The sequence below is a fragment of the Mesocricetus auratus genome, unplaced genomic scaffold, assembly GCF_017639785.1.
Source record: "Mesocricetus auratus isolate SY011 unplaced genomic scaffold, BCM_Maur_2.0 Super-Scaffold_100676, whole genome shotgun sequence".
Taxonomy (NCBI): domain Eukaryota; kingdom Metazoa; phylum Chordata; class Mammalia; order Rodentia; family Cricetidae; genus Mesocricetus; species Mesocricetus auratus.
The window spans coordinates 39739384-39756072 of NW_024429266.1; the positions used below are offsets into that span (position 1 = coordinate 39739384).

Here is a 16689-nt window from a genome sequence, read left to right on the forward strand (position 1 = left end):
TAGAGCAATCCCCAGTTTTCTGAGGATCTGCCATACTGATTTTTGTAGTGACTATACTAGTTTGCACTCCCACCAGCAGTGGAGGAGTGTTCCCCTTGCTCCACATCCTCACCATTGTGAGCTGTCACTTGTGTTTTTTATCTTAGCCATTCTGACAGGTCTATAAAATAAAGATGATAATGTCTGCCCCAAGATGATTAGAAATTATAAGTAAACTATTATGGTAGCCTATTCATGAATGCAGATGTTTCCCATTCTTCCCTGTAACTATAACAACAATACACAATTTATATTTTCTAAATAATTTTTTTAATTTCAGAAACCAGATGATACAGATATTATATACTATAATACAAACAGAAAACAAGATCTGAAAAGGTAAGTTCTTTTTCTTGTCATCTTTTTATAGTTTTAGCTCAAAATTAATTGAGACTAAAAGATTTTTCCCTTCAGTACTTAGTCTCGAACCCCAGTATCTTGAGTGGTAGGCAAGCACTCTATCATTGGGTTATATATCCACCTTTGGGATTTAGGGAAAGGGTATTGCTATGTAGATCATGTTGGGCTGGAGTTTGCTGTGTAGCCTAGGTTAGATCTTGAGTTCATGATCCTCTTGCCTTATCTTAAGGCACCATGATAAACATCATGTACTAAGTATTTGTTTATTTAAATTTTAATTACTTTTGTATTTATTTTATTTGGGGGCATGCCTGTGTGCCTTGGTATGTATATGGAGGTCAGAGAACAACTTGCATGAGTAGGTTTTATCTTTGTACTATGTGGGTTCCAGGAATTGAACTCAAGTTGTCAGGCTTGGTGGTGGTAAGTTTTTTTATCCACTGAGCCACCTTGCTAACTCAAGACTAAATGTTTAAATGTGGAAAAACTTATTTACTTTGATTAGCATTGTTTTGCATGCAGATATTTCTGGTAATATCATAGATTACTAGAAGGTTAAGAAAAAGTTGAGAAGAAAAAGCAAAAAGCCAGGCAGTGGTGGCACATGCCTTTAATCCTAGCACTCATGAGGTAGAGGCTGGAGAATCTCTTGAGTTTGAGGCCAGCCTGGTTTACAGAGTGAGTTCCTGGGCTACACAGAGAAATCCTGTCTCAACAAAACAAAAATAAATAAGTGAATAAAAGGAAAAAGTTAAGTGAGATAAAAAAAATCTATCAAAACTGTTGTATAAATGCACTCAGACACAGTGTGGATTATTAATTCAGAGACTTGGTTTCGATACATAATTATAGTAAGATAGTTAATTATGTGCTAGTAGAGATCTTGTGAAGCTAATTTATCAATTATTTATAGATCATGTTTATTTATATATTACTTATGAGAGAACATGTAATTTACTAAATTATAGATATGGCTCTAAAATTATGTTAATTAACCATCTTGTGATTATAACTAAAGAATGTGAAGAATGATGGTAGAGACAAGGAAATTATTTTTCTTTAGTCTTTATTCTTTGGATAAAAATTTCAAAGACTTTTATAGTTAAGGAATTTCTTGTTAATAATGGGCATAAATATAAGAAGTATAATGTGAAATCAAAAAATAAAAACAGCCAAGTCAGTAGCTCTTAGCTCTACCATGCTGAAATGCAAACCTGTCTCCACGAATCCTCAGAATGCTATCTCCATGAATCCTCAGAGGCAAAAACTATATCTCTTCCTCATTCCTGTCTCCAGCTGGGATTAAAGGCATATGATCCCAAGTGCTGGGATCAAAGACCTGAGTTCTGTTACTCTTCACTGTTGTGTAGGTCAGGATGGCCTTGAACTCAGAGAGATCCATTTGCTTACCTGTCTCCTGAGTCCTGGAATTAAAGATGTGTTCCACCACTGCCTGACTCTATGGCTTGCTAGTATGACTGCTGGGGTTAAAGGTGTGTATCACCATTGCCTGACCTCTGTGACTGAACCTAGCTTTGCTTTCTGAACCCTCAGGCAAGCTTTAATAAATCATAAGTAGTATATCACCACACTCTCCAGCTCTGTTTGTTACATTTTTAAGAAGTTTAGAACCAGCCCAATTAACTCTAATATAATGACACATTTCAACAGTATGTATAACAAATAAAACCTAAGTTTCTGTGCTGCTTTGTAGATTGAATGTAGAAGTTGACACACCCCGAAAGAGACCAAAATTCAGTTCTTCAACCCAAGGACCTACTAAACTCCAAGTAATATCGTATTCAAATAACAATCAAGTTACTTCACAGAATTGTTCATCAAATGGAACTAAAGATACTAAACTTAAAGATAGTAAATTGACAAATGTTGGAAGTAAGCTTGATTATGAAATAAAAAAACATAGGGCCATTAAAATTACCAGAGATATGAAATCTAAAGCTGACGGCCAGACAAAGGAAAAAAATTGGTCTCGTTCACTTATTCAGGAGAATATGAAGGAACTCAAGAAAGAAAAAAACAATAAACTTAGAGACAGTTCTGAAGAATTGGAGAAATGCAAGAAAAATCAACTTCCTCAGAATTATAATTTCAGTGACATAAACAAGGAACCATTTGAATCTAGAAGGAAGAAGATCAGCTTCAAAATTCCCAAAAAATCTAGTATCCTCCAGAAGTTTGTAGAAGAAAATGTCTTTAGTGCAGATTCTAGTAATTCAAAGATTAAGCAGGAGGAAAGGGAATGCTTGAAAAGTTCACAGATGTCATTAGATATGAACAGGCACAAAGCTGGAAACTTGTTTACAGATTCTTCATGCAAGCAGACTGTTTGTGAGGGGAAAAGAAAAGACCGCCACGAGCATCCAGAAGTTAATTGTTCAGATTCTAAGGAAAACCATATCCAGGTAATGTATAAAATGAAGGAGTATTTATTTAAAATACTCAGGTTTTAGTTGCTTCTCTTATTGATGATAATCATAGAGAGCTGATTCAAATTTAGTCATAGAGATAATGTAGCTGTGTCTTGTTTTGTTCTCTTTCATTTCAGCTCCCTTAGGATGATATTGATACCACCTGGTTTTTGAGTCAGGGCAGTATCCAGGTCCTTGTGTTCTGGGACAAAGAACTGGACAGAGACGTATAGACAGTAGTAAGCAAAGGGAGAAAATTTATTTAGAAAGGATAGCATTCCCAGCAGCAACGGTTAATTAAAAGATATACTTCCAAGGGAAGGAAGTTGACTGGGACAGAGAGGAATTTTATCAATTCAACTTCCTACCTACTGCACAAAGAGTTCCAGTTTTATGTTACTTTAGTGTGGACTTTTAACTTATTTCCTTAGCACTGGGCTTTTCTGTGTATACTTCTTACATGCAGTTCTGCATACAACTGCATGTGTTACATATCACATCTTAAATTAGAATCTTAAATCTCTACCCAGGTGTATATAATATTGTGAACCATCTTTGCACTTTTTGTAAGAGTTGTCTTGGTCATGATATCTCATAGGAAAGCCTAGTGTTTTGTTTTGTATCTTGTAGATGGAAGAGAGGCTCTGATAGGTAATCAGGGAAGCAAGATAGTCATGTTTTCCCATTTAGAGTCACTTTGATAGCTAAAACTGTTATCCTCATTCAGTGTATTTAATAAAGGATAGTAAGGTACAGCACTAGTTAAATGCCCACTAATGTTTCATTTGCAATAGATTTAGAAAGTTTCAAAGACAACATGAATTTCCCACATTGGGTGATAGATTGATACACCTCTCTGGAAGTGTTGTGAGGTCAGAGAGAAAGAGTAGAACCAGCCTAAAGAAGAGAACATGGGTATTAGAATATCTAGTTACAAGCAGTTCTGATTACTCTAGCTAGCTTCCTTGGCACTTTTTAACTTAAGAAAACCTTAAAGAAATTTTAATAACATTTAAGGAGGGAGATTTTGTCATAAAATATTAAAGTTCTGGCACAGAGTTCGAATTTCTGAAAGATTTGTTTCAGTCTCTGTTAGAAGACAGAAAATAAAACCTCTAGAGGTGCTCTTGCTTTGTATAAGGCAATTCTGTGATTTTTGACCTTTTCTCCTTAGTTATAATACAGTTTTCATATTTCTTTTTTTCTTTTTCTTTTTGTCACTTTTAGAAATGGCTCAATGACCTCTATACTTGATCTTAGCCAAAGGGCTGTGAAGCAATTTGGTGATTTCTGAATAAATTTAATTTTTCTGCCACTGAAAGCCTGCTTTTTATCTTTATGATGAGTATTCCTTAGGGTGGCATATAATTCTGTTATTTTATGGAAGTTTTTTTTCTCCAAGACAGGGTTTCTCTGTAGCTTTTGAGCCTTTTCTGTAGACCAGGCTTGCCTCAAACACACAGAGATCCGCCTGCCTCTGCCTCCCGAGTGCTGCAATTAAAGGTGTGCGTCACACCACCGGGCATAATTCTGTTATTTAAAGATGAGTATTTTAATGACTAAAAGCCCAAAAGAGTATGATTCACATTTTATGAGTTGGGAGAACAGGTCTTTCTCTTCTAGTGGTGATTTCTCATATAGGGACAGTTTTATCTCTTGGGGTGGTTTAATATTGTCTAGGGACACTTGTTTGTCAGTGTGGTGGGGGCTGGCAAGGTGGCTCAGTGTGTGAAGGCACTTGCCACCAAGCATGATGACTTGGTTTTGATTCTTGGGACCCATATAGTGCAAGGAGAAAGCTGACTCCCACAAGTTATCTTCTGACTTACACACACACACACACACACACACACACACACACACACACACACACACACACACACACAAGTAAATGATTTTGTTAGTTTTTTTTTTTTTGTTGGGACCAGCATGGGCACTAGTTGTGGTGTCTGACCACTCATATGTAGAGATGCTGTTATATATCATACAAGGCTTAACTCAAAATCCTTTCTCATTTCAGAATTTTGAGGCACCATGTTCTTCAGTGTCATCTGAGAATATCCAGGATACAGATGAAGAGGTTACTAATGCGCATACTTACTTTGGCTATTTTTTAAAGAAATTCAAACAGTTCTTTCTTCTTTTTTGAATGTGTGTGTCTGTGTGAAGGTGTGGGGTAGGGTCTCATTATGTAGCCTAGGCTTATCTCAAATTTGTGATCCTCCTGACTCGGATCTCCTGCCAGGATGCCTAGTTAAGCAGTTCTTACTTTTAAAAACCTCTACAGTGTGAAAACAATGATGTCTCTATTTAAACTAAAAAAAAATTCTGTATATTGATTAGGAAGTTCATTTTGTGAGTTTTAGTTAGGTCATCAAACACCATTTGGAGGGGCTAGGGATGTAGCGCAGTTGGTGGAGTGCTTGTCTAGAAGTATAGGCTCTGGTGACGGTGTTACTCAGAGAAGTCTTTACATTACTTGATTTTTGCCTTTGTTTCTAATAAGCAAATCTATTTTAAACAGATGGTGGTGTTCATGTGTCACAAGTTAATTTATTTTGATTTAATGCTATGCTTTTGCATGTGTATACCTAGAGTTGTCAAAATGCAATGTGACACCAACATGTTCTTCATTTTTCTACTTAGCAATAAGATGAAATTGTTACTGTCAAATGAAAGACCGCATTATTTTATCTTTTTACCTATTGGTCTATTTTCTACCTAGAATCTTATGGTTTATCTTCATAAAATTGACGTGTATAATTTTATGTTACATGAGTAAGTTAAAATTCACCAACAGTTTGTATTTTTCTCTTTATAAGATTGTAGATGACCTTTAATTGTAATAGTTACTTTTATTTTCCTGTCTTAGGAGTCAGTGCCCCTTGGTGGAAGACTGTTCATGACTGCTTTAAAGATAGAATATATTCTTGTTTCTTCTTTCTTTAAACTTTAAATCTGTGACAGTTTTTCACTGTGTAACTTTTTTTTTTTTGGTTTTTTTACGAGACAGGGTTTCTCTGTATTGTTTTGGAGGCTGTCGGTCCAGCCTGGCCTAGAACTCACAGAGATCCGCCTGCCTCTGCCTCCTGAGTGCTGGGATTAAAGGCGTGCGCCACCACCGCCCAGCTTCACTGTGTAACTTAGGCTGGCCTTATTCTTGCTGTGTAGGCTAGCCTGAACTCATGATCTTCCAGCCTCAGCTTTCTGAGTGCTGTAATCACATGCATGTACTATCATGCCCAGCCATATTTTTTTATTTATTATTTCTTTTAGAAGTACTTCTTTTTTTTTTCTCCTCAATATATGTTTTTATTTAAATTAGAAACATGAATGCTTCACATGTCAATCCCAGCTCCCTCTCCCACCCCTCCTCCCTTGTCCCTCCACCAGCACCCCACTCAATCCCCACATCATTTCCCAGGGAGGGTGAGGCCCTCCTTGGGCGGATCTCCAGAGTCTGTCATTTCATCCAGGGCAGGACCTAGGCCCTTCCCCATGTGTCCAGGCTGAGAGACATCCTCCCTCTATGTGGAATGGGCTCCCAAAGTTCATTTGTACACCATGGTAAACACTGATCTACTACCTAAGGCCCCAGAGATTTCTCAGGCCTCCTCACTGACACTACATTCTTGGAGTTCAGCAGTTCAGTTCAATGTTTAGCTGTGGGTATCTGTCTCTGCCTACATCAGTCACTGGATAAAGGTTTTAGGATGGCATATAAGGTAGTCATCAACCTTATCATCAAGGAGGGGCCATTAATGTAGTCTCTCCACTATTGCTAAAGTACAAAGGGTCTTCAGATTTATAGTTCAGAGCCATCAAGATGCCGTGGGGGTAAAGGTGCTCATGCACATACACTCCTTTGTTACCCCAATGCAAAATAAGGTTTTAAAGTATAATACAATTAATAATAAAAGATTTAGAGTTTAGTTTCTGATAGTGGATAAACAATATTAGAAATTTCAAGGACATTGGATTAGTCATTTTTGTGTTTTAGTAGAGCCAGGGATTGAATCCAGGGGGTCACACATGCTAGGCAAGCTTTCTAGCACTCAGCTGTAGCCTCTCACACTCATTAAGGTAAGAGAAAACTGACTGTTTAAAAGTAACTTGAAATGAGACTAGACATGACAATGAACTTACTTCAATGTCTGTATGCTAGGTTTTATGCAAGAAACTTCACATGACTTATTTTAATAATATAAAAATTCTAAAGAAAATAGATAAGATGTAATACTCTTTATTGATGGGCAAGTTAGATTCTAAAGTAATAAAACAGTTTGCTTACCTGAGGCTACAGAAAGGAACTGATTTTAAAACCGTATGGTTATAAATCCTATAGTTTTACAGTGCTGTCTCTATTTCTGTAAGGCATTTTCATGGTGTATTGCTTTCTTATTAAATATCTTCAGTAAGTAACTCAGGTATTTCACTGGGTTCTTTTACAATATAGATGCAGATAGTAGAAGAGCTCCATGCTGCACGTGTGGGAAAAAGTGTGCCTTTACCTGTCCTTCCACCTTCTGGAGAGTTAATGAGCATGGAGATTGACTTGGTGGAAGACGATGTGCATTCATCTACTGGTACACTCTATATGCTCAGTTTTATGATGTGTTTTTCTAAGAATTGGTGCGCTAACATTTAGTTTTTACAGTGTACGGATGAAAGTGCTAAATGTGCTCATTTTAAAATTATAATTGTGTATTTCTTACCCTATTAGGCCATTAGACATTTTCTCAAGAATTATCAAGTTATGCACTGTCTTTTATGCTTGTTCTTAATTATAACTTTTAATTCTTTCAATCATAAAAAGCACTGATCAGATAGAAGGCAGTTTGCTCTAAGATATTATTTTCATGGTTTCCTTGTTAATATATTAAAATTCTTATTACTGGGAACAGATAATAACAAATATTCAAAATACCAGACATGGTGGTGCATGCCTCTTGTCCCAGCACTTGGGAGGCTGAGACAGGAGGATTAGGAGTGCAATACTATCTTGGAATACATAGAGTTCCAGGACAGCCTGTTCTACTTAGTCTTATATATTCCTTCTCTCAAAATAAAAATAAATAAGATTACCTAAATTAGTATACTATTTTGAATTCTCTGTAAAAATTATAGTACTATCTCTTATTCATATTTAAAGTACTCATATTTTACAAATTTCTAAGCATTTTTCTACATGATTCAGTAGGAAACTTGCTGGGAGCCTTTATTTATTACAGAAGTAGCAATTAATATTCTAGGTATCAACTCCAGAATATTTGTTACTATGAATTTGGCTGTATATAGAATATATACTGGGCACTTTGTAGTCTCTAATAGGCTCCAGAGAAAGGAATTCCTTCTCACCAGGGTGTCAGTAGTAAGAGCAGGCTAGAAGCAGCAGCCTCTGGATCTCACACGATAAAGCCTTAGTTTATTCCCTCTGATATAGTGTTGAGAAGTCCCCTTTAGTCAGTTAACAGCACATCTTTATATGTCCCTCCTGAGAATGAGGTGTCCTGCTTTTGTCAAGATTTTATCTGCCTTCCTGGCTCTGACAATATCCACACCCTATTGTCAGAGAGTTGTTAAATGTATCTGTGGGTATATTGCTGGAAGCCTTATGGGGGGAAAGGAACTTTTAGACAGTTTTTAAAGGGAATCTTTGGGGAATTTTTAGCGTAGTTTTTTTCTTTCTTTGATTTTTTGAGACAGGGGTTCTTTGTGGCTTTGGAGGCTGTCCTGGAAGTAGCTCTTGTGGAACAGGCTGGTCTCGAATTCACAGAGATCTGCCTGCTTCTGCCTCCCGAGTACTGGGATTAAAGGCATGCACCACCAAATGCCTGACAATTTTTAAAAAGCGCTTTTAGAGAATTTTTAAGAGAGATGCCGGGCGTTGGTGGCGCACGCCTTTAATCCCAGCACTCGGGAGGCAGAGGCAGGCGGATCTCTGTGAGTTCGAGACCAGCCTGGACTACCAAGCGAGTTCCAGGACAGCCTCCAAAGCCACAGAGAAACCCTGCCTCAAAAAAAAAAAAAAAAAAACCAAAAAAAAAAAAAAAAAAAAAAGAGAGAGCTTTTAGAGAAAGAAATTTTGAGCAGAGAATTTTTTTAGGACAAATCTTAAAGAGAGCTTTTTGAGAGATAACTTTTGGGAAGACGGTTTTTGGAAGAATAAAGAGCTATGAGAAGAATGATATGTGTATGAACTGATTCATTGGCCCTCAGAACCTTTTAGCCAACCCCAACCCACCTACTGTAAGCCTCCTGCTTAAACCTGCGATAGAAACTTACAGATCTTCCCAAAAGTCCTATGAAGTAACACTGCTACTCTTATATATTTCTTTTAGTTTTCCAATGATATTTTAATAAGGGTATAATAAATTTAATTTATATTTCTTGAGTCCATAACTACCAGGGATTCAGGGCAGGATTTAGAACCATAGTTACTATTGGGGTGGTCAGTTTATGATTAAAATACACCCACAAACAATTTATGATAGTTTACTGGGGTGTATTTTTCCATTAAGAATTAAAGTAACTGGAGTTTTAATAGTGTTTATTTAAAGGACTTTTTCCTATAAGAATGTTCCTAAAAGCACTTCTCTAGTCTTGACCCTGTTTGTTCCTGCATTCCTGATTCACTAGACCTTCCCTTCTCTTAACCTAGACAAGTCCTCCCTTGGCCCTCTTCTGCTCAAACTCTCTGGCATAAACAAGGTGTGGGTTCTGCCCAGGGAACCCTTGACTGGGGAGTAATCAGATCGGTAGTAGGCTAAGAATCCTGTATATTGATTCTCTTGTTCCATTAAGCTTACAAGACAGAGTGGTTTTAAAATTAGATGAGTTATTTTGTACTATACCCAAATTTGGTTGTAATTTATTATCAAGTGTTGTAAAAATCCTAACTCTGCTCTTCTTCTTTAGTAAATACTGCCACAGACAAAAAGCTTTTAATTGTTATTGACACAAATATTCTGATGAATCATCTCAAATTTGTTAAAATTTTGAAGACAACAGAAATACCAGGTATATATAAAAATTCACAGATTTTGATTTTCTTTTTTTGAGTTGATATTCTATAATAACAGTTGTTTTTTTCTCACAATCATATTCTATTATCTGAAGGTTTTTAAAAAAAAAACAAAAAGATATCCTAACCTATAAATCTAAAATACACTTTTGGATGGTACTTACTGTATTTTAAAATTGCTTGTTTATTGTGAAATTGTTCACATTGTAAACCTTGATTATAGGACTCGTGTCTTTTAGATTCATTCTGTAATCTGGAAGTTTTTAATATTTAAATTCTTAATATACCACCAGATATGTGTGGTAGTTAAAGAATAGCTTGCAGACAGCTTTTAAGAGTCTCTTTTTCTCCTGCCACCATGTGGGTCATTAGACTTGGCAGCAAATGTACTTGCCCACCAAGCCATCAACATGGACTGGAGACTGTGTACTTGAAAGCTTCGACTTTTACAGAAATTGATTTAGTAGCTCAATACATGTTGGATCCTAAGAAATCTTTGTGTTTTTTAGGCTTTGACACACTTGTGCTAATAATTCCCTGGGTGGTTGTACAAGAGCTAGATCGAATGAAGGCAGGAAAATTACTAAAACATGTCCAGCATAAAGCTGTACCTGCTATTCATTTCATCAACGACAGCCTCAAAAGTCAAGATAGGAAGCTGTGGGGTCAGTCATTACAGTTGGCATCCCAAAAGCTTTGTAAGTATTGGTGTTCCTGGGTCTGCTATGATAAAGATTTGTTTGGGTGCTGGTGTGTTATTGGAAGGAAATGGTTTAGAAATTGACAGTGAGTAGCCCTTAGAATGTGAAATGGAAAGGGTATTGTGACAATTTGTGGCTCATTTTGGGAGTCTTTGGTTTTGCTTTATTGTTTTTCCTGTACTTTCTTAGGCTGTTCTAGTATTTCACAGATAAATGATTATATAGTTTTTATGCATTCTATAGAACTTTGGATTTCTCCCTCCTTTTTTTTATATAATGATTTATATTTCCTTTCTATTGTTCCCTCTCCTTCTTTTCTTCCTCTTCTCTCTCACTTCTTTTGTCTCTTATTCCCCTCCTCTGTCTTTTCTTTAGCCCTTTCCCTTCTTCCCCTCCTCTGTCTTTTCTTTAGCCCTTTCCCTTCTTCCCTTTCTTTGTTTTTCTTCCTCTATCCTACATCCCCTCTTCGGTCCTTCTCCTCTTCTCTGTCCTCCCTCCCTCTTCTCTTTTTCCTTTCTGTTTTTCAAGTCATGGTCTCAGTCCAAGCAGATCTTGAGCTCACCATGTAGGTACAGATGACTTCGCGCTCCCTACCTCCTCCTGTACTCTGCCTGTGTGTGCTGTGCTGTCATGCTTGGCTCACTTCGTGTTTTCTGCCAAGGGCACGTGTTTCCTTTCCTGTACTCCTCTAAATGCAGTGTTTTAGAGGGTAAGGAAAAACAGACACAAGAAAGTTTTGCAGACTGTGAAGTCTAGATTCAGAATTCTGAAGACATTGTTTTGCTGTCTTCATTTTATTTAATGAGTTTTCTGCTTTTCAGTTATTTTTTTTAAATAGATGCTTAGATATGTTTTAGCTTTATAATAAAATTGGGAAGTAGTTATGGAAATTTTTCATATCCTTCCTCTTCCCATATATAATAATTCTCTTATAATCAGTACGTTCCACCAGAAGAAGAAATATATTACAGCCAGGCGTGATGGCTCATGCCTTTAATCCTAGCACTTGGGAGGCAGACATAGGCAGATCTTTGTGAGTTTTAAACCAGCTTGCTCTACATAGTGAGTTCTAGGACAGCTGAGTCTACAGAGAGACCCTGTCTCAAAAGACCAAAAAAGAAAAAAAAATGTATTACAATCAGTGAACCCACATTGACACATCATTGTCATCCAGTTTGCATCGTCCATACAATATATTTGGAGAAATATATAGTGACATGTATCCACAGTGGTAGTATCAGAGTAGCTTTATTCCCTCAAAACCTACATATTTTTAATTTGTAAATATTACCCAGATCATTCAGGTGATACCCTGATTTCTTTCTTTGTATTGGTGTATTTTTCTGATGTGTGTATATACATGTTTGAGTGTGTGCATCTGTGCATGGGAAAACATGGTTCTGAGGAAACAGGCACTTATTTATTGACTGAGCTATTGTCCCAGCTCTTCCTACCCCATTGCCCAGGCTAACATTGAATTTCTGACAATCTTCCTGCCTCAGCCTCTTGAATACTGGAATTTCAGGCATGAGTCAACATGCTCAAGCAATATCTAGATTTCTAATGTACTTATTGACAGTTACCTTTGCTACATTTGCAGATGGATTGAGTGATGAGAACAATGATGATCGAGTATTAAAATGCTGTCTTCAGTACCAGGAGTTATTTCCATGTTCTCTTGTTATTCTGTGCACGTGAGTGTCATAGTCATTGTGCTTTTTTTTTTTTTAAATAAGAGCTTATGGTAAAGAATTTTTAGAAATTTTGTTTCCTGAATCAAGGATCAAACACTATTTCTTTGGATCTACCATTAATCATACCCAGCTATTTTTTTATGATACGTGATTCCAGAGGAATGAGATAATAAATGGATGAACTTTTAATTCAGTTTAATTTATGTAATATTCAGAATACTTTTTTATTGATTCTTAAATTGTTTAACTTTTTACACATGTTACTCCCTCTTCCCCCCTTTTCCCCTCCCCCCCTAGCCCCCACTCTATACTTCCTCTGTTCCCCAGGGAGCAGAGCCTTCCATGGGGGGATTTTCAAAGTCTGTCACATCATCCCGGGCAGGGCCCATGCCCTCCTCCATGTGTCCAGGCTGAGAGAACATCCCTCCATGTGGAATGAGCTCACAAAGTCCATCTGTATGCCAGGGATAAATACTGATCCACTATCTGAGGTCCCACAGATTGCTGAGGCCTCCTCTCTGACACCCAGGGTGGGGGGTGGGGTGTCTGGATCAGTCTGGGTTCCACGTGTTCCCCCTTGTTCAGATCAGCTGCCTTTGTGGACTTCACCAGCCGGGTCTTAATTCCTTTGCTTGTCATTCCTCTTTGCAACTGGGTTCCAGGAGTTCAGCTCAGTGTCCAGCTGTGGGTGTCTGCCTCTGCTTCCACTTTTGAGAGAGGAAGGGGAAAGTTGATAGCAAAATCTTAAAGAATATTTCAGTCATGTGAGGCAAGAAGTTGGTTACTTATTTATATACAAGGAGAGTTAGCAAATGTTACATTATGTTGTGGAAACCTCTTTTGCAGTAAATTTTCCTGGGCTAAAATCCTAGGTCTGTCAGTTGTCTGCTGTATGGATCTGGACATTTTCCTAACTTAGCCTCCTTGTATATAATGAACAGAAGAATTAATACCTGCTTCATACAATTTGTTAGATAGTATGTGTAAAGGAATTAGAGAAGTGCCTAGCATGTGGTCAGGTCCTTTTTTTTTCAAATTGAGACAAGATAATCATGTAGCTCATGTTGGCCTGTATGTAGCTCATTTAACCATGTAATCCTGGTTGGCCTAGAACTTTTCCTTTTTGACTTTTCAAGACAGGGTTTCTCTGTGTAATCCTGGCTATCCTGTAATTCTCTCTGTAGACCAGGCTGGCCTTTTCACCTGCTAGGATTAAAGGTATGAGCCACCACTGTCTGGCCTAAACTCTTATGTAGAGCAGGTTGGCATCAAACTCACAAAGATCCACCTGCCTCTGTGCCCTGAGTAGTGGGAATAAAAGGTGTGTGCTGCTACACTCAACATGATTTTTCTTGAAGTAATGATAATATATGTTGTATAAGTCATCTATCTACTAGTACCTATTGTGAGGATGCATCTGTTTGGTGGTGATGATGTTACAGTTACTATCAGTTGGTAATAGTAGTAATAGGAAAAATGCAACACAATATGCTATGCATTATTTTCTTTGAAGGTTTGGAAAACAATTTTCATTTAAAGAGAAAATGAGAAGGCTGATTCCTCATGAGATGGGATCTGGAGCCTCTCCTGGAACTTATTCTGTAGACCAGGCTGGCCTTGAACTCACAGAGGTCCATCTGCCTCTGTCTCCCAAGTGCTGGGACTAAAGACATGTGCCACCACAGCCCGGTTTTATGGATTATTTTAAGTGTTTCACTTATATTTACTATCAGGAATCTGAAATCAGTTAATATCTCTAGTCCGTACGATTTTTCTAAACTCCAGACTAATATACTCACCTACCTATTTGATAGTTTTACTTGTATATGGAAGACATTTGAAATCTATCATTGGTTTTTCCTTCTAAATATTTTTTTTATTCTTCTCTCATGTATTACATCCCAACCTCAGTTCCTTTTCCTCTTCTCCCAGCCCCATCCCCTCACGTCTCATCTCCCCCAGATGCACTTCTCTGTTTCCCTTCAGGAAAGGGCAGGCCTCCCAGGAATATCAACCAAATATGACATATCAAGTTGCAGTAAGACTAGGCACATTCCCTCATATTAAGGCTGGATGAGACAACCAGGAGGAAGAAAAAGATCCCAAAAGCAAGCAAAAGAGAGGTAGCTCCTGCTCCCACTGTTAGGAGACCCACAAGAATACCAAGCTACACAACCATAGCATGTATCCTAGGCCAGACCCATCTAGTCTCCCTGTTTGTTGCTTCAGTCTCTGTGAGCTCCTATGAGCCCTGGTTAATTGATTGTGTGGGCTGTTTTCTTGTGGTGCCTTTGACCCCTGACTCAATCCTTCTTGCCTCTCTTATTCAGGTTTCCCTGAGCTCTGCCTAATATAAACTATTTTTAAGTGATTGAAAAGTGCCACATCTTACTATTTCTAAAGCCCTATGCAGAGTCCTGTAGATACTCAACTGCTGTTTCACACTCCAGTATGAAAAGAACATACTTTGATACTCTGTTCTGTTGGGTCTCTTCATTATCTCCTTTCCATGATCCTACATTAAAACATGCTACTTTCCCCTTTTCTACTTTTAACACCATCACTTCCACACTTACTATCCTAATTCTTCTAAAAATTAAAATGCTACTTCCTTATTTTGAAAAAGATTTACATTATGGAGAATCCCAACAATGTTCAAAGTGAATAAGAAACAAACTCTGGGGCTGGGAATGTAGTTGAGCAGCAGAGCACTTTCTAGCATTCATGAGGCCCTAAACTCAATTTACAGTTCCAGAAGGGAGGGAGGAGTGAAACCCTAATGTAGCTGCAACGGTTATTAAGAGCCTGAAATTCTTTCTGTGTCTGTATTTTTATTCACTTCCTATCAAGCTTGATTATTTTTACATAGTTTTTAAGAAAAAATGTACTTATATTGGAATGCACAAATATATTAGTAACTATTAGCATTATCAGATTGACACAGTGCCATAGTTCATATTTCTTTCAATATATAAAACATTTCCACCATTCCAGAAAGACCGTTATGCCTTTTTCCCCCTTTTTTTCTTGTTTCCTAAGACAAAGCTTAGAACCTAAGTTTGGTTTCCAATCCGACATTGGGCAGCTTACAACTACCTAGAATTTTATTTCCAGGGAATCTGACAGCTTCTCCTGGCCTCTGTGGGTACCCATGCATGCATGAGCACACACGTACAAATACTGAATGAAAATTGAGAAGCAGCGTTTGAAATTTGTGGACTATACTAGTGCTTAAAGAGAACTTTATAGAATCTCGTAATAATCTAAGTGTTAATCTTTTTTTAGCTTAATTTTTAATTTTGTGTGTGTGTGGGTATGTGGGTATGTGGGTATAAGTGCAGGTACTCTCAGAGGCCAGGGGCACTTTTATCAAGTTCATTTCTAAACTTCTTAACCATTTTAATGTTTATATTGATAACTTGTGTGTTTGAGTTGACATAGTTGAAATTTTAAAATATTTTTTTTCTTAATCACACCTTTAGGGATGATAGAAATTTAAGAAGTAAAGGCCTGATGAGTGGTGTGAAGTCACTCAGTAAAGAAGAATTGGATGCAGAAATAATAACCTTAGCTCTCAATACAAATATGTGTCATCAGCCTTGTATTTCTAAGCAACAGTTGAAAGCAGGTAATAGTTTTACTAAGAATGATTAGAAATAGATCTCTTGTACCAATATTTTTGGTAACATTTGAGACAAATAATAAATTTTCATCTAGTACATTTAAAATAATAGTACATTTGGAATGTTTACTCATATATTAAATGAAAATTATAAAAATGTAAAAGCAAATATTACTGTTATTGCTGTCCATGTCCATATACTGTTATCAATTAATTTTATTTTTATCCATTTTCTCATCTACTTATGATCATTGTAAACATGATAACTTGTACCTTGTAAAGTATATCTTTTTTGTGTGTGGGGGGGAGGGAGGTTGTTTCAAGACAAGGTTTCTCTGTGGCTTTGGAGGCTGTCCTGGAAGTAGCTCCTGTAGATCAGGCTGGTCTGAAACTCACTGATCTGCCTGCCTCTGCCAACTGAGTGCTGGGATTAAAGGTGTGTGCTACCACCGACTAAGCTGTAAAGTATATCTTTTAAATTATTAATAGTTGTAGGAAATACTCTTTTGAAGTGGAGGTTTTTAGTATTTTTGTAAAATTAGCTTTATATTCCTAACCCTTTGTTAATTTAGAAAAAGCAAATATCATACAACTCTAGTAAACTAAATTTTTTTTTCCTTTTTGGTTTTTCAAAGCAGGGTTTTTCTGTGTAGCTTTGGAGCCTATACTGGAACTGGCTCTGTAGACCAGACTGGCCTCGAACTCACACAGATCTGCCTGCTTCTGCCTCCCAAGTGCTGGGATTAAAGATGTGCGCCACCACCACTTGACTTGTTTTTGGAGGGGGGTAGTTTTTTTTTTAATTTAAACTAATAATTAA

At 37.2% G+C, this 16689-nt stretch overlaps 1 protein-coding gene across 4 annotated transcripts in view; it reads left to right on the plus strand.

Moving 5' to 3' along the window:
• Positions 1 to 16689, plus strand: part of Swt1 (SWT1 RNA endoribonuclease homolog) — an 81603-nt gene that overhangs the window by 12349 nt on the left and 52565 nt on the right. For all 4 annotated transcript variants that reach the window (XR_005873819.1, XM_040737688.1, XM_040737690.1 and 1 more), the window contains 8 exons: positions 320 to 378; positions 2114 to 2822; positions 4849 to 4908; positions 7285 to 7414; positions 9747 to 9848; positions 10362 to 10550; positions 12154 to 12247; positions 15730 to 15875. Coding sequence is in view for 3 of the 4 variants with exons in the window: in XM_040737688.1 (XP_040593622.1) it covers positions 320 to 378; positions 2114 to 2822; positions 4849 to 4908; positions 7285 to 7414; positions 9747 to 9848; positions 10362 to 10550; positions 12154 to 12247; positions 15730 to 15875 (1489 nt within the window). In the remaining variant the exon portion in view is untranslated. The remainder of the gene's footprint in view (positions 1 to 319; positions 379 to 2113; positions 2823 to 4848; positions 4909 to 7284; positions 7415 to 9746; positions 9849 to 10361; positions 10551 to 12153; positions 12248 to 15729; positions 15876 to 16689) is intronic.